General features: G+C 36.7%; 4 protein-coding genes across 8 annotated transcripts; 2 read left to right on the top strand and 2 right to left on the bottom strand.

The window, feature by feature from the left end:
- Nucleotides 1-1,031: 1,031 nt before the first annotated feature.
- Nucleotides 1,032-5,017, top strand: LOC113773354 (cytochrome P450 CYP72A219-like). Its single transcript, XM_027317980.1, has 5 exons — nt 1,032-1,308; nt 2,197-2,414; nt 2,666-2,910; nt 3,069-3,453; nt 4,458-5,017. The coding sequence occupies exons 1-5, from the start codon at nt 1,032-1,034 to the stop codon at nt 4,884-4,886; spliced, it is 1,554 nt and encodes a 517-aa protein (XP_027173781.1). The 3' UTR covers nt 4,887-5,017.
- Nucleotides 5,018-8,374: 3,357 nt separating this feature from the next.
- LOC113773453 (cytochrome P450 CYP72A219-like) lies at nt 8,375-10,526 on the top strand. The gene is made up of 5 exons (XM_027318102.1): nt 8,375-8,772; nt 9,082-9,299; nt 9,596-9,840; nt 10,000-10,384; nt 10,458-10,526. Exons 1-5 carry the CDS (start codon nt 8,508-8,510, stop codon nt 10,524-10,526), a joined length of 1,182 nt encoding a protein of 393 aa, XP_027173903.1. The 5' UTR covers nt 8,375-8,507.
- Nucleotides 10,527-10,800: 274 nt separating this feature from the next.
- LOC113773357 lies at nt 10,801-11,711 on the bottom strand. Of its 2 annotated transcripts, none has more exons than XM_027317985.1 (2): nt 11,011-11,710; nt 10,801-10,890 (listed from the first exon to the last, which is right to left on the bottom strand). In XM_027317985.1, exons 1-2 carry the CDS (start codon nt 11,342-11,344, stop codon nt 10,880-10,882), a joined length of 345 nt encoding a protein of 114 aa, XP_027173786.1. In that variant the 5' UTR covers nt 11,345-11,710; the 3' UTR covers nt 10,801-10,879. The 2 variants fall into 2 exon arrangements, with proteins under 2 accessions (XP_027173786.1, XP_027173785.1); XM_027317984.1 differs by having other exon boundaries at nt 10,804-10,893; nt 11,011-11,711.
- Nucleotides 11,712-12,044: 333 nt separating this feature from the next.
- LOC113773247 (protein PTST homolog 3, chloroplastic-like) lies at nt 12,045-19,122 on the bottom strand. 4 transcript variants are annotated; one of them, XR_003468789.1, is made up of 14 exons: nt 18,707-19,122; nt 18,465-18,584; nt 17,303-17,445; nt 16,983-17,204; nt 16,446-16,650; nt 15,930-15,993; nt 15,771-15,821; nt 15,597-15,644; nt 15,158-15,277; nt 14,741-14,865; nt 14,321-14,372; nt 13,323-13,457; nt 12,411-12,621; nt 12,045-12,202 (listed from the first exon to the last, which is right to left on the bottom strand). XR_003468789.1 is itself a non-coding variant. In XM_027317848.1 (13 exons), the coding sequence occupies exons 1-12, from the start codon at nt 18,859-18,861 to the stop codon at nt 13,359-13,361; spliced, it is 1,410 nt and encodes a 469-aa protein (XP_027173649.1). In that variant the 5' UTR covers nt 18,862-19,122; the 3' UTR covers nt 12,318-12,621; nt 13,323-13,358. The 4 variants fall into 4 exon arrangements, 1 of the variants encoding a protein (XP_027173649.1); XR_003468788.1 differs by having other exon boundaries at nt 12,411-12,611; nt 15,597-15,650; XR_003468787.1 differs by having other exon boundaries at nt 15,597-15,650.
- Nucleotides 19,123-24,871: the final 5,749 nt, after the last annotated feature.

The following is a 24,871-nucleotide window of genomic DNA, read 5'->3' on the forward strand; positions in this document are numbered from 1 at the left end:
TACTCTTATCCTACTTATGAAGTTTATGACAACAATAACAAATAAAATAAGATTAAATTTTTATAAGGTGTAAATTTCTTGACTTAAACTATTTATTTTAGTTGTATTGGAACAAAAGTAAAATTTATACCTTAAAAAATTCACACGTATGAAGAGATTATTTTAGTTTTCAATACAACTTGAACTATATCATATATTAAAACATATTTTCCAAAAAAATATTTTCACTTCCTTTATTAGAACAGTCCATGAAATTTTTTAAGGTATTAATTACTCACCAAAATTCTCACAAGTGACTGACCTTGATTAGATTTAATTTATTTACGTTCTTTGTTATCCTACCATGACCCCAATATAAAGAAATATGGTCCATTATTAGATAGCAATTAATTTTTTTAATTTACATTTTTTGGTTTAAATTTTTTATTTTGTTTTGGGTTTTACTTAAATAGTTATAAAAGCGCAAGGATAATGTTATCAATTTATGACTTTTGATAGGAATATTTATTATTGTCAAGTTGATATGAGATGTAAGTGAAATTTTAAAAACTTTAGGGGAGGTAGATATTATGACAAATCTTAGGGGGGTTTTTGAAATTATCCGATAAATTATTATTGATACTTGGTTCCCCCATCCTTTTCGATTTCTAGCGCCGACAAGTGGTTCCACAAGGGACGTGGGAGTTGGGACAGTTACAATTATGGTTTTATTCGATTTCATACTATTTACCGGAAATTTCTTAAGTTTCGAAAAATATGATGTCGAAAGTCAATGAGATGAGAGAGTGGGTTCAATATGAAACTTTGATATTATCCCCACCACTGAACTGCGTTCACTTTTGTGTTGTAAATTTAAGCTTTTTCAGACAAGATATATAAATCTTAGGCACGGGATAAAAGATCCCATGTTTGATGTATCATAATTCGATGTTATTTTTTTCAAAACTCTATTGCATATACATGAAAACAACTATATGAGCTGTCAAGAAAGCAACAGACGTTGAGAGTTGCAACAGCTACAGTGTCCAGAAATGGAAATAGGCTACATCACAATTGCTGCAATTTCCTCTTGTGCTGCAATTTTGGTAGTGGCATGGAGAGTATTGAACTGGGTATGGTTGAGGCCCAAGAAGCTGGAGAAGCGGCTGAAAGAGCAAGGTCTCAAAGGAAATCCTTACAGACTAGTGTATGGAGACTTCAAAGAAATTTCAACCCTGATCAGAGAAGCCCAATCCAAGCCTATCAACCTCTCTGATGACATCCTCCCAAGAATCTTGCCTGCCTTACCTGATGCCCTGAAGAAATATGGTACTGCTGCTATCCTCCTCTTCATGTTTTACTTCTTTCCTTGTGAGGTCTATTTACTCAATGGTTCAGCTAGAAAAGCAGAATTATGAAGATTTTAAAAGTTCTTGGTTGGGTGACAGTTTAAAGTTTACATGCTTGACATCACATGATGTTTGTTAACTAAGGTTGTGTTTGGATTGCATTTTTCATGATTTTTTATGGGAAAATTATTGTAGCGATTTGATGTATGCGAGGGAAAAAGATAATAGGGAAATGTGATCACGGAAAACGCCGTAATTTTTCGACGAAAAATCGCAATCCAAATCCTACCTAGTGATTTTCTTATTTGAATTACCCATTATGTCCATCCCTTTTTGGTAAATAAGGCAGCTTTATTATGATTGGTTTTGGTTTTCTGTTCTTCTTTTCGTGTAATTTGGGGTTTAAGATGTTGGAATAGCCATGGAAAAAAGATTACCAATAAACTAGATTAATTTGCGATCTTGTTAGGGTTAAGCTGATAAGTGTTGTCAACATTAAGAATATAGATGGCAGCATTTATGGAAACCAAAAACTTGGTTGAAATTTTGATATAATGAAAATTGGACATCGCATTGATTAATGGCCAAGCAGAAGATTCTGAGACAGTGGATTTGGATTGTCAAATGTGTAAATGCTGTTATTTAGAAATGCGGTTGTGATGTACATGACATCTCTTCTGTAGATGAAAATTGACGCTCCCCAAGAACGTTTAAGGTTGATCCCCTCCTATTAATTCTTGGTGTCATGTTTTTCGCATTTCCTTCAGAAAACACACACACCAAATGATACAACTTTAAATGCCATTGATTTATGATGTAAATAAGGTGAAAATAAACTTGGCTGAGACATGGCAATTTTGAGTTTCAGGTAAGAGCACATATGTGTGGCTTGGACCAACACCAATGGTGTACATCCTGGAGCCTGAACTCATTAGGGAGGTTATGCAAAAGATCTACCTCTTTCAAAAGCCTCGTCTTAATCCTCTTAGCCTGTTGCTGATCGAAGGACTGGTGAATTATGACGGAGATAAATGGGCCAAACAGAGAAAGCTTATAAACCCAGCTTTCCATGTGGAGAAGTTAAAGGTTTTGTAACTTTCATTTGTTTTATAAACCACTGAGTACTGAATTTGTCAGCAGCTCTAGTTTTAGGTGGTCTTAAAAGGCACCTTTGAAACGAAGTGACCCTTCAAATGAATCAGTTCACTTTGACAAATAGGTAGAAACATGACTCAGAAATCCTACTTAAGTAGAATGACCTGAAGAAGCTTTACTGGTATTGTACCGGTGCTGAAGGTGCATTTTTTTTTTCATTTGGTTCGTTATCTTGATTGCAGCACATGCTTCCATCATTTTATACAAGTGCTAGTGACATATTGAACAAATGGAAGGAGGTTGTTGCCCCGAATGGTTCAAGTGAGTTGGATGTATGGCCAGACCTTGAAACTTTGACTTCTGATGCAATTTCACGGACGGCATTTGGCAGTAACTATGAAGAAGGAAGAAGGATATTTGAACTTCAAAGAGAACAGAGTGAATATTGGCTTAAGGTTGTACAGTCAGTGGACATCCCAGGATGGAGGTAAATGTATTTGCTGATCTCTAAGTCCTCCAGAAAGTTGGTTTTTTGTAAACTATCAGTTAAATTCTTTTCGCTTCGAACTTGATAGTTGATTTGGATTCAATTGAGTATTATAAGCACACAATGTGTTGCTTATTTTCTGAATTATCTCATTATAGGTTCGTGCCAACTAAGAGGAACCGAAGAATGAAACAAATTGCAAAAGCGGTTCAAGATACAATTTTGGAAATTATCAACTCAAGAATAAAGGCAGTGAGAGAAGGTAAAGCCTATGGTGATGACTTGTTGGGTATAATATTGGAATCCAACTTCAAAGAAATCAATAACCATGGACAAGATGGCGCTGGCATGACTATCAGAGAGGTCATCGAAGAATGCAAGCTGTTCTATTTTGCAGGGCAGGAGACTACATCAGTATTGCTCGTATGGACAATGATTTTATTGAGTAGGTATCCTGATTGGCAAGCACGAGCTAGAGAAGAGGTTTTGCAACTCGTTGGCACTAAAAAACCAGATTTTGATGGACTAAATCGCCTAAACCTTGTGAGTACATTTTCAATTTCTTTTTTATTATTTGTTTTTAGTAGCAGGGGAGGGGTGAGATTTAAGAAGCAGGGAGGGGGAAGGGGATTTGAACCAGGTGGTCTAATTCCTGGGGAGAGCATTTTCAATTTCATTTGAGATATTTTGACGCAGAAGTAGAAGCTTCTACCCTTGTGAGCGTCCAGTCCTCATGTGGCCAAATTGGAGATTGAGCACTCTCTGAAAGAATGTGGCCAAATTGGAGATTGAGCACTCTCTGAAAGAACAAAAATTAATTCTGAATACAACTCTATACATGGTCAAGATACTAAAGAAACTGGTATGAAAAGCTTCTTAGTTGACACATTCCAACAAAAACAATATTTTTTGATCAATTATTGTAAAATAATGCATTTATGTCACTAGCACTTGCATGAAATGAAAAGTTAAAGCCTTGTTGAGTGCTTGATGACGGGAAGCATACATTGGCACTAAGCTGCTCTTCTGAGTTATCCGAAAACTGTTTTGAAATAATAGTTTTATGTTTTGTTAGAAGCTGCTTAGTTGACACATATTAGTCACACAATACTGTGTAGACGGAATCAATGCTTGCTATGCCCTCGAGGCTTGCAGCAGAAAGTCTTTTACCGATGGAAATTCATCTAGTGTTCTGATGTTTATGCTTTCATTGAAAATCCTTTGACAATAACAGCTTTTATGATCTTTAATTTTGGACCTTCTCGAAATTTCTTCTTTTTCTACTCCATGCATCTGAAATTTTATCTTCAAGGCAAAAATTGAAGCTTTCTGCAAAAATACTTCAAGTAGAAAGGAGATTATAACAAACTGCCATCTAAGAAAGATGAATGTCTTCATTGGATAGAAAATTTGCAGGTTGAAAAATTACAGTATGTATAAAACAGCAACTAAATATGAACTTTACAATCTGGTCTGTCTGTCATAATATAAAGCGGAAGGAGGGGTTTTCCTATTCCTATTCGAACAAGTTTCTCCTTCCATGACAGGTCACCATGATACTACATGAGGTTCTAAGGCTGTACGCTCCAGTTCCTGCAGTTACTCGTAGAGTTGCTGAAGAAACTAAATTAGGAAACATGCGTCTCCCAGCTGATGTGCTGCTCTATCTACCAGTAATGGCATTGCATCACGACACTAAAATATGGGGTGATGATGCGAAGGAGTTCAAGCCAGAGAGGTTTGCTGAGGGAGTGCCTCATGCAACTAAGGGGCAAGTTGCATTCTTCCCTTTTGGTTGGGGACCTCGTATATGCATTGGGCAAAATTTTGCCATGTTGGAAGCCAAACTGGTGCTAGTCATGATTCTGCAGAGCTTCTCCTTTGAACTTTCCCCATCTTATTCTCATGCTCCCCGTGCAATTATAACACTTCAACCACAACATGGTGCTCACTTGATCTTGCACAAATTGCAGTAACTTGCAATAACTTGGGTCATTAGGTTGTGGGGAATAGTTCAGACGTTAAAATTTCAATTTCTTGTTTTTCATTTGATGTACATTATTTCTGGAGTGCACAAATATAACATGTATGATACAAGAGTATTGCAGTTATATACTCATATTTTTGGGTGAGCAGACATAGTGCAGCAGAACTTAGTTCTATATTTAGATATCAAACTCCAAAAAAGGAGAGAAAAGAATCTGGAAAATGCATTTTACCATCATCACCTACTCAAGAAATAATTTTAATCTAAAATCTTTGAGCACTTAGCTACAAATACAGTACACGTTTATAGTAATCACCAATTCACCATTGCAGTTCAGTGGTGATCAACCTTCAGTCAGCTGATCACTGTCAAACTCACAAAAGAAAAAAGAGAAGTTTCCAGTTGGTTTACCAGACAAATGTTAGACAACTTCTCAAACTTCAAAGAACGTTGAATGATACACCACAACTATATAGAGATATCATATCACATGTAAGTTTTTTAAGATTTCAAATTAGGGAATTTAGCGGGTTAGTTGCTGTGAAGATATTATTACTTGTATCAACGAAAACTATTTGGTAGGTGTATATAACTCAGTCAGCTGACATGCTCATATCGCTGAAACACAAGAAAAGCTTCATAGATCAAACATGACACGAGGATGGAAAGTTAATATTATGGCATGAGTATGGATCGAGTTAAAAGGAACGATGTAATACCTGGATTGTAAGCTGGCTTAATAAATTTTGGATATAAATTAACGGAAGTCAAGTTATTAGCATTTCATGATGGCAATAGGGGCGGGTGAAACGGGGGACGGGGCGGGGGCGGGGGAAATTTGTAGGCAGCAGGGTGGGAGATGGGAGAGGGGTCCCTCGTCCCAATCCCGTCCCATTGTGATTTCTATTCAAGCTATTCATCTTTTGAAACTTCTGTACTTTGGCAAAAGCTTGGATAAATTCGATAACGTTAACGGATTTAGCGATTCAAAATTTGTTGCATCATTTCATCAATTCAATTCAAGTATTAAATACATAACAAAAATGTGAAAAAATTTGAATCACTGGATTTAGTAGACTAGTCAAGTCAAGTTTTTGCCCTATACGTTCCGAGGTGGGATCCTCATGGAGCAGGTTTATTATCATTTCAGTCATCTTTACCTGCTTTTTGACGTAGAACAGGAGACGCGAGAATCGATGTCTGAGGTGTGACAAAAAGTCTTTGGAAAAAAAAAGTTTTTTGACTTTAGCCATGTACGTCTAAGCTGAGTGGAAGAGGTTGCTCAATTCTGCAGTGCATGTGCATCACGGTAAGGCAATAATGTCTTGATATTGGTCATTGGAGACACGTTATCATCTTTGAACCTTTTGTAGTCTTGAGAAATCAGGGGACAAGAATACCCAGAGTTGAGACTTGTGAAGCTAGGGATAATACCAAAAACCTCTCTTGAGGTTCTTTGTGGTGTGATTTAGGCCCTGTTTAATAATTCAATTCAGTATTTAATTTTAATATATTCAAATCACAGGACAAGAATATCCAGAGTTCAAACTTATCGATGAAGTTAGGGATAATATCAGAAACCTCTCCCCTAAGGTTTTTCTTAATATGATTTAGGCATTATTTGATAACCCAATTTAGCACTTAAATTTAATGAATTCAAATCTTAATATACTCACACGCATTTGAATTGATTAAGTGGCACTGAATTTTCTAGGTAAAACTTGTTTCTAAAAATAAGTGATAAACTATTCATCTATCACTTAATGTGATATACACTCAAATGTATCAAATTTAATATTTAACAATTCAAAAATTTAATGAATTCAAATTTTGGTTTTTAGACTTTAGTTTAATCAAACGCAACCTTAGTATCTTTAGAATTTTAAAAATAATCACTTATCTTTCTTACTTTTGCTTCTTGTATCATAAATTTTTTAAAAAAATCCTAGACTGCCTTTTTGCTCCTCTTACTAAATGTAGATACTCCTTAAACCACTTTGTTTACTCCATTAAAAATCAACACCTGAAAAACAATTTTAAGTACAATCACCATATCAGAATGCCATAGCTCTTAAAAATATAAATTTGAAAAAAAAGATACTTATAAAGAAAAACATTAGCACTGATTCAATTTTATATGATCAAAGACAATCCTTTATGAATTCTATTTTTTTGGAACATCTTCTCAATCCATGACCCAAGCATTTAAATTGTACAAAATCGCTATAAAAACCAAATCAAAATAACTAAAGAAATTAAATTATATCATAGTCTAGCACAATCACTAAAAAAATGGATAAACAAAATTCAATTTACGACAATTTACAAAATAAAAATTGCATAATCATCAAAAAAATGGACAACATAGAATGTTGGAGAAAGCAGGAAGAAAAGAACGTGACTTTTATTTCTTTTTCTTTAATTATTTGAACTTCATTTATATGACATGTGTGTTATGTCTAAAGTGAGGGTTAATATAGTCATTAATGGGAGGTAAGTGATATTTTTTAAAAAAATTTAGGTGTTAATTGCTATTAAGAGAAATCTCAGGGGAGGTTTCTGATATTATCCAATAAATCAAGAGAAATACACCTATTTATGATTGAATGCGCGTGATTTCTTTCATTTCTCGTTTTCTATCGCCACTGATGACGATTGCTGGGATGGAAAAATGACATGTCGGGTCAAATCATGCTCGTTAAAAATGAGAAAAAAAAAATAGAATTTTATGAAAGGAGCATTGATTTAATTCACAAAATATAAATACAGAATTCAGCAAAATTAAGAGCAAAAACCAATTTGCATCATTGATGTCATACGTTAAAGGAAAATAGAGTGCCCAACACAACAGCCCATCTGGCGCTGTTGATTTGAATACAGACTTTGCCGACAATTGAGACTTTTATCATTGGTTGAAGTAACTCTTGCAGAACAAATCCTCATGTCTCAGAAGATCTTGCAAAATGTCACTTCTATACAAAGGAAACGAGTGGTATTAAAGTATTTGAGGGGTCCATTAATGTTATTTTGAAATGGAACTTGAATGTAAGTTTTACTTGTATAGTAAAATTTGTGGGGCTGGTTAGGGAAAAGCTCACAAGATTAAAAGTTACCAAGTACTGAATTGCTAGTTTGAACATCAAGTGATCTTTCAAGGGCTCAATTGGACGAAGAACCATGATTTTGAGGGGCTAAATGGAATTATCTTAATCCTAAAAGTGGAATCACAAACTAGCAACTTTGAATCCTAGTAACGGATTAATTAAATCATAATTCAGTAGTTGGTTGTATCATTAACCCCCTTTTTTTTTTTTTGTACGAGAAAATTTATTATGAATCCACTGATTTCTGCTGCTGCTTCCGTTATTGCTGCTGGATTGGCGGTAGGGCCTGGTTCTATTGGACCGGGAGTTGGTCAAGGAATCTGTGGTCACTCCATGCTGAATCATACGATAATGTCTACGACCAAGCCATCGACGAAACAATCGGTCTGAATGATATAATTTTTTTGAATAAAGTATAATTTTATGTGAATTATTTATAAAATTTAACATTAGCTAGAGTGAGTGGTCACTTGAGATTGGGAGTTGAGGTGAAACTACTGGAGAATATGTTGAGCTTTATTTCAGTTTCTTGTGTCGTAGCTTTGCTAGTCTGTGCATGGGGAGTCTTGAATTCGATGTGGTTGAAACCAAGAAGGCTGGAAAAATGCCTCAGAGCACAAGGTCTTAATGGAAATTCCTACAGACCATTCTTTGGGGACTTGAAAGAGTTAGCAATGATGCTTGGGGAAGCCAAATCCAAGCCAATCAGTCTCTCTGATGATATCGTGCCCAGAGTCATACCTTTCCACGTCAAAACCATCAACAAATATGGTACGCTCTACACAAGTCTTCTTACCCGTTTCATAATCAAAGTGTTGTCGAATAAAAAGTCGGTTTATTAAAAAGGATCAGAACTCAGTTATAGGCTTATAGTCATGTGATCAGAGCTGAGTTTCCTGTTGCACATGTCCTACATTAATGCCCTTCGCAATTTCCTCTTTGTTGTTGTGGCCTTCAATTAGCAAAGACCTTGCATACTTTTGTGCCATCGGCTTGTAGATGGTACGTGGGATTTAAGTCGTCTTCTTGAAAATTCTGATTCTTGTTTTTAAGAAGATTTCATCTGTATTGAATTTGCAGGTAGCAATACTTTTCTGTGGCTCGGGCCTAAACCTTCAGTTATCATCCGGGACCCTGAACTTCTCAGGGAGATCTTCCTTAAGCATAATCTCTTCCCAAAGCAACATTCCAATCCACTTGGAAAATTGCTGGCGAAAGGGCTACTAGACTCTGAGGGAGATAAATGGGCTAAAGATCGGAAAATAATTAATCCTGCTTTCAATTTAGAGAAAATCAAGGTTTTATTTGATTCTGTTTTATTTGCCTTGAAGGAAAGTTAGTTCTCGATTTTTACGCTTGAAAGAACTTTGTACTGGAAGGGAACGTATCTAGTGCTCTTTTAGGACTTTAAACTTGATCATCCATTTACACAATTATCACACCTAATTCTTGACGTAATTAGCCACAGCCTTTTTTGAGTTTTTTTTTTATTTTGAGTTTCAATCCTGTGAAAGTAATGATTAATGTGGAGCTAAGTTACTTTTGCTTGTACACCTGTTACTAATTGGCTTGCTTTTATTGTTGCCATGAGTAGCTTATGCTGCCGGCTTTTCATTCGAGTGCCAGTGAGATGTTGAGGAATTGGGAGGAAAAATTTTCGCCAGAAGGATCTTGTGAGCTGGATGTTTGGCCTTATCTTCAAACCCTAACTGGTGATGTGATTTCTCGCACAGCATTTGGTAGTAATTATGAAGAAGGAAGGAAAATTTTAGAACTTCAACAAGAACAGGTAGACCATGTTGTGACAGCTGAAAGGTCATTATATATCCCTGGAATGAGGTATGCTCCTGGTTTCAATCTTTTCCCCCAGTGTTTAAAAAACATATTCCCTTGTTCTGCATGGACATGGAGTGCTTGCTACTGCTGAACTTAAAGAACTATCTTAGCTTTGATATCTTACATCCTGAGTTTCTTGCTCGGTAATCTCTTCATCTATAGGTTTTTGCCAACGAAGAGAAACAGAAGAATGAAGGAGATTGAAAAAGTAGTTCAAGCAACAATAAGGGACATAATTGATAGGAGAGTGAAAGCAATGAAAGCAGGGGAAGGAAGAAGGGACGACTTATTGGGCATACTGTTGGAATCTAACTTTAAGGAGATTGATCAGTATGGCAGCAAAGATTTTGGTATGAGCATCAAAGATATAATTGAAGAGTGCAAACTCTTCTATTTTGGTGGGCAGGACACCACTTCAACCTTGCTGGTATGGACCTTAATTTTACTGAGCAAGCATCAAGACTGGCAGTCAGTCGCTAGGGAAGAGGTTTTGCAAGCGTTTGGAAGAGAGGAGATAGATTTTGATCGCCTCAGTCGCCTCAAAACTGTAAGTGTATTCTGCACATTGTTTTAATAAAGTGCAAGCTCCTAAAGTTTATGAACTTTGTATTGTTCATTAGATCTTGTCAAGTATCTGTCCTGCCACTGGAAAACTTGGTTCCAGTGTGAATAGCTTTACAGATGAGTAATGATAAATTTAGAACCAGTCCATAGCATACTTCACTAAACACAAAATGCAAGGCATTCAGAATCAAGTTCAAAGTTGGAATTTCAGGGGGAAATAAATGTCTGTTTTTTCAGTTTTGATTTGCAATATATGTAACTGATCCACCTGTGCTTACATTGTCTATACTTAAGATATCCCTTTTCTCATATATAAATGTGGCACAATATATTCTGGTCTGGTTACAATTCAAGACAGGTAAAATCATGCCAACGAAATAGATTCTCAGAGAACAGCCGAGTGCCAACTACCAAGATAGTTTAGTAGCTAAAGTTGAGGATTCAGGAAGTCCTGGGTTCAAATCTCCTCTCTTAAATCTCACCCTTGCCCTGCTGGGGAAAAAAAAATATACCAAGATAGTTCTTCTACCTCTTAACAGCAGCTAGCGCATACAAAGATTCAAAATGTAGAATGCCTGATCTCAGGAAGGGTAGGTAACAAAAGCATACCTCCAGGAAGAGCAGCTACAAATAGCAAAGGCACAGGAGAAAAGGAGTAAACGACAGTCTCGGTATTGGCCTCCTCCATTTCGTAATCTTCTGCATCTTCAAATGAATCATCACTAGTTTCAGAAATCTGGTTATTGGCGGCCACATGGAGGCCAGAGAGGACCCTTTTCCTAGAAGTTACAAACGAGGAATATCTCCTTGATTCAGAGGGATATAGACAGGAAGTGGAAGATAAGGGGAAGAGGAAAAATGGAACAGAAGGCAGAAACGAAGCGGGAGATTGTGAAGATAAAGCAAGAGAGGAAGCAGCAGCATTCACCACAGCCACTGCCATTGTGGAAAAACGAAGCACATTTCTGAATACTATCCTAAGAGAAGGTAGTACGCGACTTATCGCTACGGGCCTACGGCGTACGGGAAACTTCTATGCTGCCGTTGCTGCCTGCTGGTGCTGGGTTAGTAACAGAGAGAGAGGGGGAGAAGAGGGAACGGCAAGAATGGAGACACGAATGCGAGTATAGTAGACTATAAACATGTGCACGTGGTTTCAACAACTCCTCCTCCTGACGGTGCTTTCTCAGCTTGGGTGATTGACTTGCATTGTATGCTTCGGTTCTATCATCTTCGTGGTTCTTTACGAACAAATCATTGATGACCCATTTGCGGACCCGAAATATGGACCCAGCCCTGTAATAAATTTATCGAATGCGAGATGGTGGTGGTTCTCAAACCATTGGCCTTTGATCCAATAGTCAAGGAAAGCTTCTTTCTCTCCCGTGTATTGTATTAGATCAAAGGTTGTAAATCCTTTTTCTTGTTTTCTAAAATTCAGAGAGTACAGTAACGTACTTATCTCGTCTAATGAATCATTAGACCCAACCTTACACAAGCTTCTTTAATCTCCTCATCTTCAATGACATCTTTAAACTCTCCTTCCCTTGTAACATTTAGCATGAAATTTAATTATAATCGAAATTTCAATCCCTACATAAGCCACTTTAGACTCCCTCTCCTCCATAACATTTAGCATGAAGTTTAATTATAATAGAAATTTCGATATCTTATTTCTCCAGCCTGCTAAGTTTAAAAATGATCTTTTGGGCATAACCTGTTCTCACGTAGTTTACAACTGATTCTTCTTTCAGGATCATTTTCCCCAAACTTTACGGTTGATCTCCGGTCGTGTTTGCACCTACACCAGGAATATTTAGAAGCAGGACAAAAATCAAATGCTGCACAGGAAATCATACTGGCACAAGGGCCACGAAGCAAAATTTTATTCGTGCTATACAATCTCAGCCACAGAGTACCAAGAAACAGAAATTTATTCACAGAAGTTTTTTTTAATTTCGTGTTTAAAAAGAATAATCTCATCAGCTAGTTCTAATCCGTCTACAAACCTTAATTATAAATGTACTCTTCAGCAGCAGCAGCACTAACGTAATTCAGAGCTATAGAGACATCCGAACCCCCTTCCTACAATGCAAAATCTGAATCCATCCAGTTCAGAAGTGCACCGATTTCACATGATTACTACACGTTTAGCGGAAATCCACTGCAGGGTAGCAGAATCTGGGTGGCAAGCGGGGGCAAAATGATACCTGACATTCTCTGCAGGTCAAAACAAACAAACAAACGAACGTTTCACCAGTAGTGCCATGCTGCATGAATTTAAAGCAACTACAGATAACAAAGTGGTAACAAGAAAAAGGAGACAAACAAGTGCAACAGTTCATTCCAAATTGAAAATTACAACAAATTCCCTTTGCATTCTGAACATAGTGGTTTGACAAACAAAACCAAAACGATGATTGGCTTGGAACAACTATTTTGCAGTATCTCTTTTTCATCATCTAACCAAAAAAATGAATCTAAAACAAGTTTCAAAATGTACATAATTTCAGAGAACATGAATTTCCTATACAGGTGCATGTCCTGGTGTATGATATGTACTGGTAAGTCCCAAAATTTCAGGTTGGCAGATCATGGGTCAGTTTTTTTTTTTCTTTTTTTTTTTTTTTTTTTTGATCTTTTTCTTCTGTTTTAGAAAAGGTTTTTGGGGATATTATTGAAAGGATCAGTCTCACAACCACCACCTTCATGCCTGCTCCCTGTGCATAATTACATATGCATACACACTTGTAAAACCCGTATGTGTGCAGGTATATTATCGTACGCCTGTCAGATCTCATTGACCTAATGATTTGCATCTTGTAAGTAGATGCCATAAGTATGAGCTCCCAGACACATGGTCTTAATGACATTAGCCATAACACAAATCATATGCAAATTAATAACTGAAGTGATAATACCTTAGGTATGTACATCAAAAAAGTATATTGCTTTTATCATCTAACAACTCGAAGTATGTTGTTATGCATGATGTCCCTGGTAACTGACTCCCTCTGAGGATCAACTGTCCAATGGCCATCCACAATGAACTTTATCTGCATGAATACTACATCATAAATAAAAGAAGAAACAAAAACGAAATCTATTACATTAAAAGAGAACTATTCGAAACAGTGTAACACACAAAACATATATCATTCAGTTAAGAAAAATTAAGCCACAATATAAACAGGAAATCTCAGTATACAAATTTAACAGCACAAAAATCCTAGAGGAACTGGAATAAGGTTTACGAAGTTGGCTGAATTTTTAGGATGTTGTTTCCGTCTTGTTTCCTCAGTGTAAAATGGCATGCACTAATTGAGTTTACCTGTCAGGAAGGACACTATAGAGTCTGGGGTAGATTAAAACTTCAGTATCACTTAGAACAGAAGATTTAATATGTTGAGTACATCATCTAAAACAACAAAAGGAAGATCTTAGGGAAGTTTTATTAGCTAATCCACCTGCGGCGCTATTCACTTTTTGTGAATTTCAAAAATTTCTCTTACTGTATTCACCCACACTGATACCATAACCACAACTACAAAAATATCTCCGAGGCAATTCCTCTCAAAGTGCTTTTTAATTGATTGCACTTATTACAGAATTGTACAACATAAAGTTTGATCTACATGAAAATCAAATGTTGGGAGACAAGACAAAACCATTTAAACAACATGCCAAAGTTCAATTATGTAACAGCATTCCAAGAGGACTAAAAGAGCATTATAGCAGCAAAAAGTTCAATTAAAAATAATTAATCATTTGATCTTTCTGGGCCAAATTTTGAACGCATAGCCATTGATGGACTAGATTGCACTTCTAAATTTCAATTTAAATGCAACATTTATCCAATTTTTCACAAATGAAAAAGAAGAGAAATCTCCATTGGATACTGGAGGATATAAATCCAAACCTCGTAAACCCCAGGATAAAGCCACAAAACTGATCTCCAAAGTCGAGATTTCCTGCAAAATTCATTTTTATCACTTATTCTTGTTTCTGACACTACTTCAAGCAAAAAGGATATTCAAGAAGAAACCACTGTCAACCATCCATTAAGAAGATAAGAGATTCTCTTAATGCACCATGTCAGAAAGGATGTCCAAAATGTTAGAGGGCACAACACATGAAAACTTGCTAGTACTTTTTTCCCTTATTTTTTTTCTTTAAATCACAACATCTTATCACTCATTAACACATTCAGCTTTTCCTTCCATTGCCACGGTATACTCCCATAAAATGAAGTGATAGAGCAACTTTAGCATTGCATCAAATCTAGCACATAACATAAAACATCCAAAACCAGGTTTAGAAGCAGAAAAACTAAGTCAACCGTGATCCATTTGGGTCTGAGAGGCTGGAAGATGGCTGTGAATCCATTTTAATCTTCTGATGCCAACCATTGAAGCTACCGGCCACCTCAACAACTTCACCCTCTCCCCAGTACTGAATTTCAACCTACCAGATAAAGAAATAAAAGAATTGCACTTGATGGCAGACGAAGACTAGAAAGGGAAAAGCTTCAATGTTTAAGCTACTGCACTTTATAGGATGCTAAACAAAGCATGCACACAAGTCAAAGTATATCAAATTGCATAGGCCTTCACTAGCTTAAGAGAAACACTGGAATTGCACTAGCAGTGAAATCTGGGCTTCAATGTAGAATTCATACCGGACTTCACAAACCACCAAATGACAATGTCCTTAAGTAGTGGGAAGACAAGCACAAGACAGGGAAAAGTGAACTTGCCTCCTTCAGTTCTGAAAGGCTCTCTTCAGCAGCCTGCAGTTCGGCATCTTTTTCCAGGATAAGTTTTTGGGCTTTAATAATCTCTTTGTCTGCCTTAGTCTGCAAAATAGACAGAGCAACCTGACAGCAAACATGAAAAGAAATTAGACCAGACAAACGTTCATTGGATAAATTAACTCTCTAAACCACACATAATATTCATCTTTTGCAAGAAGGCAGAAAACTCATATTAAAGTTACCAATAATCATTCTAATTAACTTGCTTTCTCCTACCATCAACCTGTGAGTACAACCAACATTTGGTGTATCAAGAAAGAAGGTTTAGTAGTTAATCCCTTGCCAAGCAAGCAACAGAATATCAACAATTTAGACTTTTTCATCAACGAGATGCCACACTAGATTTTTTACGGAGTGATTAATTAATAGGTAAAAACATCACCTTTTCTTTCTCAATCTCTTCCTTCAACTGGGTCAGTTCCAACTCCTTCTGATGCTAACAGCAGAAAAAATCACGCTCTACTCATTCAATTATATATACACAAGGAAAACGAAAAGGTGGAAAGCAAAGTTCGGAACTAGATAGGCAAAAACAAGGTGCAAAATAAAGCATTACCAGAATGAACTTTAGATGATTAATTTCAGCTTGATTCCCCAAGTTTTGGGCCTGGTTGAACATGAAACAAAAAGTCCAGGGAGTAAAATTAAGTAATTGCAGATATTTCACTTTTGCTATGTTAGAAAGAACTAATTTCAAGAAAAAGATAATAATGACCTCAATTTCTTGATCCTCTTTAAAGTCAATAATATTCACCTCTTCACTTGAATGACTCTCAATCCTGCTCAACAACCCAATTTCCAGGCAGTATATTATGGGCCAAAAAGAAAGAGGAAATAACAGTTTTCAAGACAACTTTTGCATTTCATTTAGCCAGCAGTTAAAGAATAAAGTTATGAAGAGTAAGCATCAAGAGTAACATGACGAAGGAAGAAACCCTAAAAGTCATGCAGAAAAAGGAAAGTAAAAGAGAGCGAGAAGAAGGTTATACATTATTTTTTCTGCATCTCTCTTATTTATGCTCAACTTTGCAGATCATGGGATTGGAACAATTTGATGAATGGGAAAACGTAGTGCTAGAATTTTGTTACTGAAAAATATACCTAACGAACATTCATCATAAATAGTTCAAAGATAAATAACAGCAAGAACCATCAAAGATAAAATAAATTCAGCATTGAAAGAAAATAAAATGTCTATTTTTCAATTTCAAGCATCATACAAAATGCAAACCTTGAGGAACTAGTTTCCAATACTCTGTGTTCAACCTGATGAGAGGATGAAGCCATGTTTCCATTCACTGTATCAGCACTATTGAGCACAGGATCATTCTGCTGCCCAAGAACTGAAATCGAGTTCGATTCAATAGCATATGGTGATTGAGCAATTGCTGTGGAATCTTGTGAAGTTCTTTCATTCAGAATGTCAAATCCACTGTCTGTCAATCAAAGTGCAAAATTACTCAAATATTCTGCTAGGCAGGATAAACAACAGTTTAGAGAACCCTCCTTCATAAGCAGAACTCAGAATGAAACTTTATCCAAGAATTTTCATATTTCGAAGATTACATTTTAATTATGTGTTGAAAAAATTACTGGGAGCAGTCACATTGGACTTAGCCTGCAACATGTACATCCACATCACCAGCACACTTTATTATTCAGCCCACATGTTTTAGTATCAAAAGAGGAATTAAGAGTTAAGAATCTCAAAAAGCAGTATATTTTTTCATGCCTTTTGGTCATTAGTCATTTGAAAGAAAAGTTTTACCTTCAACGTCATCCAATTCTCCATCCTGGATAAATTTGGCCACCTTGTCCTGCAACGATGGATAAATTGAAGATTCTGGACTACAAGAATCATCTTTGTCTGAATCGAGCCCTGTATTAGTTTGAGCATCTTCAACTAAGCTTTTTTCATGCTCTTTTATTTCGTTAGCTTCACTCAACAAGGAAGTATCCTCACATGAGTCTTTGACTTTCTCATGATGACCTTTTGAAACAGTTTCAATGTATGAGTTTGCATATCAGAACTTGGATTAGTTGACAGAATTCAATATCGAGACAATCAATATATTCCCATTGACATACCTTCACCGCCACTAGGGATATGCTGCCCTCCTGTCAATTTTTCCTCTGTGATAGAAATGTTGATTTGCATTTCTGCTGATCTTGTTAGGAGCTCTCTTATAAATTTATATCCTCTTCGTCTAACAATATTTGCAAGGTCCTGCCTGGAAAAAAAAGGGATAATGAAAGGACAAAAGCCAACATAGTCAGAAAAATCTCTTTATTTTGAAAATATATGCACTGACAATATATTGCATACACAAAGTTTTCTCCATATTAAGCTGCTCCTGAATATCTAATTTCTGTTTATCATCAGCGAAAACATGACTTGTTCCAAACATTCTAAAGACCACATCACATGATGATTCTATCATTCAAAATTCATTCATTTCTTGTCCGATTCAACTTCAAAAGAGAATATCCGGCACCCTTCTCAAATTCACAATCAATTCAATTTTTGTGCAGACCAAGCTGAGAACTTGAAAGCAAAAACAGATTGTTATCTTGCCTTTGCTATCTAGCAGCTGTATTTCTGATATGCCACTTGTTAAAGAAGTGGAAAGAAAATTTTGTTTTAAAAAATGCAACTCTCTTGCATTCATGTCTTGCAGTTGTAAAATAGATGGTATTGTGTGGTAGCCACTACTTTGTGTCAAATTCATTAATAACCAACGTGAAGAATTCAACCTCTTTATCACAGCTTCAATGATTTTCTAAGATCCACTCCTTAATAATAACCAACATAGCCTAAAGCTCATAATCAGCCTGACTTCAATTCCCATTTCTCCATTTTTTTTTTATATAGATATTGTTGGGGCGGGGAAGGGTGCCAGGCCTGGAAGTGGATTTGCAATCCCTCAATGTTGACAGGTCTTCTTGCCATCCTTTCTTATCAGAATCATGTACAGAAATTAAAAAAATTATTCAATTGACTGTATGTGAGAACTCTATCCCAATAAAAATACAATAATAAGACACCCCAGAAAATGAAAATGGTAGTATGACAGCTGCCAATAAAAGAGAATCTTTAAAGAAATACACGTTAATCGCCAATGCCACGAACATGGAATGATCGAGACTTGTCTAGTAGAAAATGCTACCACGAAAAACGAAAGCAAAACTGAAGCAACTAAATATTAATAACCAAGAAAAAAGAATAGTAGTGATACAGAGAAGCATATACCTTCCATGCTCTGAGAGCTGTTTCATGGAGGGAACATGATCGTGAGGGAGGCCAACAGCGGATAAGAATTCTCTAATATCGTTGTAAAGATCCTCATTGCTTTTCACCCTTCTGCTGCCCCTAATTCACCACCAAAAAAGATTCAGATTTTTCCACACAAATAACCAATCCCAAGCACCAAAATCTGAGCAAGCACAAGAGTTCAAAAGGGTTAAATCACGGATAAAGGAAGAAAATGAAACCTGGGTTTCTTGGATACAGAGGCCCAAGTTCTCAAGCGGTTCCGGTGGGGATAAGCGGGGAGGTAGTTGTGGTTGGGAAGGGATGAAAGTTTATAGGAAGTGAGGGAATGGAAGACTGGGGGAAAGCGGCTACACAGTGCAGACATTGCTAGCATAGAGAACCGGCAAGTGAATCCTGAAAAACGGATTTTTGCAGCATTGGAAATTCAAGCCTTTTGGGTTACCACTACTAGCACTAGTTAGGAATTAGTAGTAACATTTAAGGAATCAAGGACCCCTCTTGTCTCGTTGTAAGCTGTAGTAGGAACCAAAAGGCATTATCTTTCTGCCCTTCTGGATGAATAAGCGCTACACTGGCAGAAAGCTGTAGCAGGAGGGCGCTCTGCTCCCTAATCCTCGTCATGTCATGGAATCAAATCAGCTCTCTGCCTGCCTGCAAAGCCAGACTCAAATCGGTTTCTTTTCTTGATTGCATTTATTTTTTGGACCATGGGCTTAAGGGTGGAAAGGAAAGGGCCCATAATAGTTTGAAGGAGATGATGGAGCCCAGAAGGTCTCTCACCTATTTAGACCAACACTAATTTTCTTTACTTATCTGGGGTTTGGGCTATAGTGCCGTCTGCAGCAGCCTTATATCTTCAGGGTTGGCCCTTATCAGAGAGATTTGGATTTGCAACTCATTAACTGTAGCAGTTGAGTAGTCTATGTTCTAGCAATTTGCTTCAAGCCACTACTCATTCGACAATCGACATTCTTAGTGGTGGTCTGATCATTTAATTTTTTTTACTATTTTTTATTTTTTTTGGCAGAAAAATCACAGAAAAACGTTTAGAAGAAAATCAAAGGAAATATTTCCAAAATCAACCTGAGTCATCGAAGCCAAAGATTCGTTCCTTGCGTGCAACAAATATTCTTGACGGATTATTTGACCGCGATGATATCTCTCACCGCAGCTGAACAAATGGCATCTCTTGCTTGTGCAAGTAAAATTGCCTAGATGTATGGTTACACAACAAAAACGGAAACTTCACCGAGCTATTTTAGTATAGTGCCATTGACCTCTTTCCCTGTTGTCGTCGATTACATGTCATCCAAGAATTGCCCAACACCCATTTGGCTGCACTTAATTAATTGCACTAGAACTTAAAATTTTCTGCGTTAAAATCTGTTTGGATTTCCCATATTTTGAACAACAAATATTTCATATACAATACTACAATAATATATAAACAAAAACAACTCTAAAAACACTATATCTATACAGTATATAAAAACCAACTCTAACTATACAAAATAAATTAAAAAATTAAACATACATCATTTTCTTCTTCTATCTATTACTCCCACCAACCACCCTCTCCCTCCTCCTCTTTCTTCTCCCACTCTCTTTTTCCGCCTCTTCTCCTCCCCCCTTCTCCTTTCCCTTCCCTTTGTCTCCACAACCTCCTGACACTTCCCCCTTCCGCTCCCCGAACTGTCCACAACTAGATCGGGGAAGGGAGGGGCGGGGTTGTGGCGGGAAAAGGAAGGAAAGGAGGAAAGAGAGGATGAAGGAGAAGAGGAGAAAGGAGGGGGAGGTGGCGGTGGTGAGTGCTAATGTTAAAATTTTAAAAATATACTAAAAAGTTTTTAAACTTGAAAATATCTCAAAATATATTTCAAAAACAGCACAAAAAAATCTATAATAAAAATTTTTCATATACATTATTACAATAAAATATTTTTAAAAAAATAAAAAATATCTAATCCAAACGGAGCCCACAAACCCAACCCCCCTCCCCCAAAAAAGAACAAAAGCTGACAGGACCCCACAAAAGCGGGTGAGGGAATAAAAGTCAACCGAGGAAGCATTTGTAGTTGCAGATCAATTTGAAAAACATGCATAATCAAGAAATGTCGGAAAATTGAGCAAGAAGACAATTTATTAATATGGAGGAAATTGCAGTACTCAAGTCAAAGTATCATCAATAAGTAAACTACTTTTAATAACCTAGTCTTAGCCAATATGGAGTTTACGTATGTGCACACGCATTAACTGCATAGGTACCGTAGAACTCGTCTGCTTCTGGAATTATATCAGGGGCTAATGCTCACTTTCAACATTCAGAAATGAGAGTGCTGAGTATGTATACGTACGAGATCGTAGTGATCTGGAATAAATTGGTAACTCTGGATCAGTACTGTAAACTGCAAATTAAGCGTTACTTTAAAATGAAAATTTTAAGGTGCAATTTGACAATAATATTTATCAATGACTTTAGGATGTAAAATATCCCGAATAAAAGTTCAAGCCCTAGTTTGGGATTTAGGAGATTTGGGCAGAAAAGAAAGCCAGTCTTTCTTTGTTTGGCAGTTTTCGGTAGCGTAGAAAAGAAAAGAAATGGAATGACTGGAGGGATGGATAGTATTAGTACCGCCGCAGTGGGCACAATTTTTCCACCCAAATTAGGTGGGAAAGAAATCAGGAAAGCTGCAGGAAGCTGGCTGACTCGTTTGAAAATACCCTTCATGTTATTAATAAGCCCTTGAAAAAAACTAACGTATCCAAGATCATTGCACTTGTTAATTTCCAAAATTCCCAAAAAACATCACAAATATCCATTCTCTTCTCTTCTCTTTTTCCCCCCCACCTCCCCACCCTCCTCCTTCTCTGATCACAACTTATGTTTTCCTAATCTCCCAAACCACCTCTAAAGTGCAAACTAAGAGATAGTCCTGCGCAGTATTCCACTGCCGCATGTTTCATCAGTTGTCTGACGAAGTTTCCAGGCAAGAGGAGGAGGAGTAAATGTGACATATGAGGAGCTTGCACAGTGAGCGTGGGCTGTTTTCGTGTGGAATCTTCTTTCTAGGCTTTTATAATTTAGAAAGGCTGGATCTGGTTCAGTTTTCCTCATAGTTTTGCTACATCTTTGAAAAGTGAGTGCCCCCAGTCAAGGCACACACTTAACCATGGACTTTAATCCCTATACCTAATTGCCTATATGAAGTAAATTTGAACGGTCATCAAAGATACATAATTGGGTAGGGACGTTCATTGTTCTGAATTACTTCCAGTTGGATAACGCAATCATATATACCCAATTAACATAGAATTAATATATGAATAGAGCGAATAAAAATTAGGCATGCATTTTGCATGTATACGTATGAGGTGCTTAATTGGCTGACTAAAGATCATGATTTGCATGCATGCATGCACCCCATCTCATCTCTTTACTATAGCTTTCACTTTGCTTGCTTGTTCACTCAATTTATGGAGGATTTGGGACACCGCCATCCACCTCACTGCTCAGTATGAGCATGCAAAAGGGAAGTTTTCCTGTCCTTCTTAACCTTTTAATACCCAAGTTGTTTCCGTATATTTTTACATCATTCAACAACCATGTCTTGGACCAGTCCATTTCATATATATGTTGTTTCTTCTCCTTTCTCCCTACGTGGAGCAGTATCTATCTATGTGTAGGTCCTTTAAATTATTGGAATTGAGTAACAAGTTTCCTTTTCAGCTAGAACAGGATCACACAGAGAGAAATTTGGACATAACAAGAATGACGATACAATTTCATCATATAGTCCATGCAACTTTCTTTCTTTTCTTTTTTTTTTTAACATATTATAGGAACCAACATCTCATGGGATAATTAAGAGGGTCCTAAGTGCTCACTTCATATGCTTAAGCTAGTTTATGTGTGTGTGGTTGACTTGCAGGAAAGATTATCCGTTCCATGCAGCTGGCACTGCTAACGTGTATACCCAATTATTGAATTATATATTGATCCCACTTGGTCCCGTCCTGCTGTGAACGACCAGATTGATGCATTGCTACACCTAAGAATATGCCAGGCTAATCGGTCGTGATGGAGCTATTACAACAATTTAATGTTGTGGATTTGAAAGAATTGGATTCTTATGCGTGCACAAGGATAGAGGGTTCGACTCGTTTGTCAAAAGTTGCACTATGTAGTAATACATTTTCAAAAAATAAAAAAGAGAAATCAAACTATCACTATACCAATCCGTTATCAACAAAGTTTGGTACACAATTAAACCCAAAAGGACGAATAATGTTAAGAGTAACACGCAATATAGTAGTTAGGTAAGGCAACATATATTAGTATGCGTGTCAATCGCATACCGTATTAAAATGAAGCCATGGCCATCTTAATCATTGGCAACGACTACTACATGGTGGTTAGGGAAATTCAACCACCCTATGGTAGCCTCTTCTTCTTCTTCTTCTTTTTCTTGAAAAAAAAAAATTAAAACACTTTCTCAACGTTGATCTTTCATAAACTTCTTTTGATTAGACACGAGGAGGGGTACAGTTTGAAATGCCAGTGAATTTTGGTGGTTGTTCTCTTTAAATAGAGTAATGAAAGGTCTAATTCTTTTTTTTTTTTTTCCTTCTAAATGTCGTAATGAAGTACACGCTACAGAGCCCATCATCGTCTATCTGTAGCTCATCAACGTAGATTTGACGTAGTTGATGATCATTTATGTTCAAACCTTTTAGACAAAATCAAATTGGACACCTAATTATTCGTCGTCAAGTTAATGGAGGTTTTTTTTTTTCCCCAAAATCTACAATTCGTTGTGTTTGCCATCATACAAGCAGTTAATGCTGCTGATCACACTATTATCTCCCAGGTGTTAGAATGATAGGACAACTAACATTGCGCACAAGACTTCAATGATCACCTATGTATATCCCGTTTTAATTAAAATATCATTACGAAGGAAAAATAATTAATAAATGTTTCTTCTTCCCGAAGCATCTTGACTGCAATGGAATCCGGTGAACTGAATTGAGTCATTGACGACAAGAAGAGATTAATAACAAAACAACGTAGTACTCCCGTTTGTTGAGTCTACGCATGGACGAGAAATTTTATTTGGGGCTTCCTACCAATTGCTATCAATTACTACTTGGAACGGTCAGTTCAAAACTAGTAAGAGAACTCCATTTGAGCACACAGAGTAGAATTCAATTGGGATATGTCTAAATGACTTTGTATGTTCAAATAAAACTTTTTTCGCTGATTTTGAATCGATTACTAAACATGTTCAATAGTTGATTGGGATGGAAATAAAATTTTCTTATAAGACGTGACGTTTTAGTGTGGATGAGGTCTCTGGTTACCAAAAAAAAAATAATATCGGGGAACCATTTTCCTCTCCTTCAAGGTTCCAAATTAAAGACTCGCCTTTGGTGTGGTCACAGGAAACAAGTCGAGGTCAATGGCAAACAGGAAAAGGAAAGAAAATAGTGCGCACAAGGGACCAATTCACAACCATAATGACCTTAACAAAAATATATGAGTATTAATTACAACAATGACCGTAGATGGGGTCTTTCTTCTATCTTAAGTTTGCATTATCCGGGTCGTAATTTGTTCGGGATAGATGTAGATGATGACAATTGATAAAAAAAAAAAAAAAAAGGAGAGAATCGTACTTTGCTCGTAACCTATGAATGGTTTAAGATTAGTGTAGGACCACGGTCGGCTTCAGAGTTTACCTAAAAGTGATTTATGCAGGCAATTATGGAGTTCTTTTGCATATAGATAAATTCTCGATTCCAAATTACCTTCTATTTCTTTATCTATTAGTCTTGTTTTATGTAAAGGTACAGAAAAATGATGGTCCCTTTGAGCCTGTGAATTGGTCCTATGTCCTTTATTTTTTTTGGTAAGTAATTGGTCCAGTCCATTTGTCTAGTTTGTGTGCCTAATAGTTCCTTACAACTTCCATTTTTGCTTTCCCATTTGATGCAAACCTTCCTTAAAAGAAATGGAGGAAACGCTGGTGTCCCATGTATAGATGACTTGCTACTTACTACACAAATATTCACTTCGTGTATATACGCTTCGTCTATTCCCATATCAAGCGCCAACCATTTCAAATATGGTGAAGTCAGATACTTACAGCTTCCAGAATAAATTTAAAGGCATATGATTCATGCTTTTATCCAATTGGGTTGATGCTTAGCCATGAAATAAGTTGACCCATTTTAACCATTGGAATTGCCCAATAGACAAGAAAGGGATCTTAAAGTCTTCTTTGCCGTCGGGTTCAGGGTTTTAATTTTGTGTCCAACAGATGGGGTGGGAAAGGTGTAGGAAGGGGTGGAAAAGGTTAAAAAATTTGACCCATTTTAATTTG

This window comes from Coffea eugenioides, chromosome 6, assembly GCF_003713205.1.
Source record: "Coffea eugenioides isolate CCC68of chromosome 6, Ceug_1.0, whole genome shotgun sequence".
Lineage (NCBI taxonomy): Eukaryota > Viridiplantae > Streptophyta > Magnoliopsida > Gentianales > Rubiaceae > Coffea > Coffea eugenioides.

Bases quoted from the DNA above. Each gene is read 5' to 3' on its own strand.
- LOC113773354 (XM_027317980.1), top strand. From the start codon at position 1,032: ATGGAAATAGGCTACATCACAATTGCTGCAATTTCCTCTTGTGCTGCA. The intron at 1,309-2,196 runs GTACTGCTGCTA...TTTGAGTTTCAG, and splicing joins TGATGCCCTGAAGAAATATG to GTAAGAGCACATATGTGTGG. The intron at 2,415-2,665 runs GTTTTGTAACTT...TCTTGATTGCAG, and splicing joins TCCATGTGGAGAAGTTAAAG to CACATGCTTCCATCATTTTA.
- LOC113773357 (XM_027317984.1), bottom strand. From the start codon at position 11,344: ATGGCAGTGGCTGTGGTGAATGCTGCTGCTTCCTCTCTTGCTTTATCT.
- LOC113773453 (XM_027318102.1), top strand. From the start codon at position 8,508: ATGTTGAGCTTTATTTCAGTTTCTTGTGTCGTAGCTTTGCTAGTCTGT. The intron at 9,300-9,595 runs GTTTTATTTGAT...TGCCATGAGTAG, and splicing joins TCAATTTAGAGAAAATCAAG to CTTATGCTGCCGGCTTTTCA. The intron at 10,385-10,457 runs GTAAGTGTATTC...ATTGTTCATTAG, and splicing joins GCCTCAGTCGCCTCAAAACT to ATCTTGTCAAGTATCTGTCC.
- LOC113773247 (XM_027317848.1), bottom strand. From the start codon at position 18,861: ATGCTAGCAATGTCTGCACTGTGTAGCCGCTTTCCCCCAGTCTTCCAT. The intron at 17,446-18,464 runs GTATATGCTTCT...TTTTTTTTCCAG, and splicing joins CAGCTCTCAGAGCATGGAAG to GCAGGACCTTGCAAATATTG. The intron at 16,651-16,982 runs GTAAAACTTTTC...TTTGATTGACAG, and splicing joins AGAATTGGATGACGTTGAAG to ACAGTGGATTTGACATTCTG.